Genomic DNA, 4,405 nt, shown 5'->3' with positions numbered 1-4,405 from the left:
TCATTATTCTGTTATAATTGTAATATATGTAATAGAGTCTTTTAAGTATTACAGTTCATTTTACTAGAAAGAAAAATTGAAAAACTGAAGCATTTGTTGGTGTTTAAATTTAATATCTTATTATAACAAATTGATTCTAATTAAGTTGACCAATATCTGTATTCATAATAATGCCATTTTTTTTGGTTCAGACATGACTCCAATTTTTTGTTGTACTTTGTAAGTTGTGTTTCACAGATATTGGTTATTTTATAAATAAAAGAAATATTTGAGCTTTAGACATGCAGCCTAGTATTACTTCAGTTGAATTTGTAATTTTAAAGATGAAATCAAACTTGTGTATTATCTATATTGTAATAGAAGTGCTTTTTGAAAAGTTATAAGTGTTTGAATGTTTTTAATGAAGCATGAATAACTCAGGTTCTAAGTTTACTAGAAATGGTAATTATTGATTGTTATGTATTTTGTTTATAGACTTGGATGAGTGCAAAGAAAAACACCCATGTAGCCATTATTGTAGAAATATTGTTGGATCATATGTCTGCTCTTGTGCTGAAGGATACGTTGCTCGAAATGAAGGTCATTCTTGTAAAGCCAACAGCAGTATGTATTCATTTTAAATTTACTTTTTTTATAATAAAGTATAATGATCGTTGTTGTAAAGTCATTGTATTATGTTTATTTTGTAAGTTGTGTTCATTGTTCTGGAATAGAACCTCATTCTTGTAAAGCCAACAAAAGTATGTCACTGTCATGATTAGTAGCCAGTAGGATCATCTAATTCTTATTAGTAATTAATTACCTTTCCTTATTATCATTAGGTACTAATTACTAAATTAATTTACATCCTACATTTTGCTGGTAATCTTCTGCCATTTTCAGACAAAGTCCTGATAAGGGCTGTATTTGTGGTGGGAATTTCAGGGATTTAATAATAAGTCTTCTTATTCATCTGGGGGTGTCCCCCATTAGGACTTGAATCAACAATTTAAATGTTTTTTTAAGATGAATGCCCAGGTTTAGCTGGCTGCTGTGCTAGGTTGACTGAGTGTGGTATCAGTTAGGTGGATATGGACAGCTTCTTTTATCTTTCTTTATATTATGTGGGATTCATATCCCATTATTCTTTTGCATCATTTCATTTCTTGGTCATTTTCTCTGTTTGATGGGATATTGCAGATAGATTTGTATTACAGAATCTTGTATGACTATTATGCTTTTAAGTTCTAACTTTTGTATTGGAGTCCACATTCACCAAAGGAAGGAAGAGAAACATATCACTACAACCCTCCTTGAGTGGACACCTTAAACACTTGATAAAGAGGATAACCATCAAGATTAAACAGGAAGAAAAGTACACACAGCCACATTTCTTTGTGTCAAATATCTCTGAAAACTTGCTAAGAATATGTAAATCCCATAAAGTCAGTTCTGAAAAACCACAATACAGTTGCATTTGATACACACTAAACCACACATTAAAGACCCGTTTGAGAACAAAAATTAACCCTAGCCACTACCACCACAGAAACAGTATTTCTCAAAACATCCCTTAATGAGGGATCTGAAGCATAGAATGTTAGTTAGTTCATAATGAATTAGTATATACTGAGACAGTAGAAATAATAATAACACATTAGTAACTTAGGTGATCGTGGAAGCAACTAAACTTGAGAAGAATTGATATCAGCAAACTTACCATAAGTACTTAACATTAATAACGTATTTATTTTGAGTTTTTTATTGCACTAGGAATAAAAGCTATTATTATGAAGCTAGTATATTGTGCATATATCATATTCAAGTTGCATTGACTGTATTGTAATTAAGCCAGCAGTAATATGCAATTATATTCTTTATTCTTCTGATATTACTGTCCAACCAGTACATTTCATATATATTGTAAGTTGTGTATATTGCACTGGAATTGAAGATATATCTTGTAAAGCTAATGTTAGTATATATGTGCATTTAATAAGTTTTGTTCACTATAGTAGAATTGAGGACCTATCTTGTTAAGCCAGTAGTAATAGATAGTTGATGTAAGTTGAGTTCCTCTAGTTGAAATTAAAGAGCCACACATTGGTTAGCATGCCTCGACTGTGAATCCAAGGTTTCCCATGTTCCATTGCTGCAAAAATGTGCTCACACTTTGGTGCTGAGAGTGCACTGTAAGAACGATTGTAAAATCCTACTGGTGAGAAAAGAGTAGCTTGAGACTTGGCTGTGGTGCTGTTGACTAGCTGCCTTCCTTCTATCTTATCATTTCAAAATTAGAAATGGCTATGCTCAGATAGTGTTTGTGTAACATTAGTAAAATTCTGAAAGTAATAAACACACTTAGTATAATATGATATCTCTATCAACTTTTTTTGGCCATTATAATGGGAATGAAAATCATTATTTCTAAACTAACAGAAGTATGAATTATCTTTTCATTTGTTTATTGTTGTAATTCAACAGTCATATGTAGTCATCTCTAAACAAGTACATTGTACTTAGATTGAGAGTCAGTAATGTAATACCATAAGTTTTATGCACATCAGGTGTGATTTTTAAGACTAAGCTGTTATACTGTTAATATGTCATCTTGGATTTTAATTTGCCTCAGTGTTTCATGAGATTTTACAAAACAAAAGGTTAGGATTAGTTATGGTATTCTTAACTTGCTCCACAATATGCTAAACAGTTTTCTTAAATTTTAATACATTTTAGAATATAGTAATACAGTGCCTTGCAAAAGTATTCACCCCCCCCCCTGCAAAGTTTCCACATTTTATTGCCATTTGAGCTTGCAATCATGAAACTTTCAAATGAGACTTTATAATTATAATATACACAATCTATTCTAAACTGAGAAAGCTAAAAAAATGCTGATATTCTGTAAGTAGGTTAAATTTTCAAAGAAAATTAAAATATTCTTAATTGCATAAGTATTCAACCCCCTTTGCTATGGCAACCCTAACTCAGTTCAGGTGCAAAAGATTAGTTTAAAAGGTCACAGAATTAGGGTAATGGTCTCTATCTGTGTATAATTAAAGTGGTTTAACTTGACTTCAGAGTAAATATATCTGTTCAAATCACAATCAACACAGTGATATGAAAACCAACCATGAAGACCAAGGAGCATTTCAAACAAGTCAGGTATAAAGTGGTAGAGAAGCGTAGATCAGGAGAAGGTTACAAAAAAATGTCTAAGTCGCTGATTATCTCTTTGAGTACGGCCCATCATTAAGAAGCGGTATGTGCTTCATACCACCCAGTCACTCCCCAAATCAGGCCACCCTTCCAAACTATGTGACTGGGCAAGCAGGAAAATGGTTAGAGATGTAACTGTGAAGCCAACAGTAACTTTGAAAGACTTGCAAAGTTCCATGTCTGAGATGGGAGTCAATGTTCATACATCAGCAGTATCTCAGTCCCTACACAAAGTTGGCCTGTATGAGCAAGTGGCAAGAAAAAACATTACTGAAAAAGAATCATCTTAAATCTTGTATGAAGTTTGCAACAAAGCATGTAAATGATCCTGTAGACACGTGGCAGATGGTTTTGTGGTCAGGCAAATTGAGCTTTTTGGTCTAAATTCAAAACGTTACATTTGGTGCAAATCCAATACAGCACATCACCTAGTCAGCACCATCCCAACTGTCAAGCATGGTGGTGGTGGCAGCATCATATTATGAGGATGCTTCTCATCAGAAGGGACTGGGAAGTTTGTCAGGATTGATGGGAAAATGCATGGTTCAAAGCACAGGTGAGTCCTAGAGAAAAACCTGCTTGAGTCAGCCAAGAATCTAAAACTGGGTTTAAAATTCAAATTTCAGCAGGACAATGACCCAAAGCACAAGGCAAAGCCACATTGGGGTGTTTTTAAAAGAAGAAAGTGAATGTCCTAGAGTGGCCCAGTCAAAGTCCTGACTTGAATCCAATAGAAAATTTATGGCGAGACTTGAAGATTACAGTCCATCAATGATCCCCAATGAACTTCTCAGAATTAGAGCAATTTTGCCATGAATAATGGATAAAAATTACATCATCTCATTGTCCAAAAAAAACTCGCAGCTGAATTTGCTGCCAAAGATGCTTCCACCAAGTACTGACTTAGGAAGTTGAATACTTATGCAATCAGCAAATTTCAAGGTTTTGCTGATGTTCAACCTCCTTCACAAATAACATTAACATTGATCATTAGAGTTTTGAATAAAAAAAGTTCATCAAAAAATTGTTTACATTATTTGTATTTCATCAAAATGTGACATTATTGGTAGGAGTGAATACTTTTGCGAGGCACTGTAAACTCTGAAAATTTCAAAAAAGCATGATTTAAAATATACACCTGGAAAAAAGTTAAGCACCCCCAAATATTTTTCAGGATTGCTTATTGAAAATAAGGTTTAATTTTCAT

The 4,405-nt window shown here is 33.1% G+C and overlaps 1 protein-coding gene across 1 annotated transcript in view; it reads left to right on the top strand.

The window, feature by feature from the left end:
* Window positions 1-4,405, top strand: part of LOC106464851 (prolow-density lipoprotein receptor-related protein 1-like) — a 141,039-nt gene that overhangs the window by 66,638 nt on the left and 69,996 nt on the right. Inside the window, exon 22 of the mRNA XM_013925008.2 lies at window positions 475-603. Within this exon, the coding sequence (XP_013780462.1) occupies window positions 475-603 (129 nt within the window). The remainder of the gene's footprint in view (window positions 1-474; window positions 604-4,405) is intronic.

Source organism: Limulus polyphemus, unplaced genomic scaffold, assembly GCF_000517525.1.
Source record: "Limulus polyphemus unplaced genomic scaffold, Limulus_polyphemus-2.1.2 Scaffold1760, whole genome shotgun sequence".
Classification (NCBI taxonomy): Eukaryota; Metazoa; Arthropoda; class Merostomata; order Xiphosura; family Limulidae; genus Limulus; species Limulus polyphemus.
Note: the sequence above shows the minus strand (reverse complement) of the source record. Positions and strands in the feature narration are given on the sequence as shown.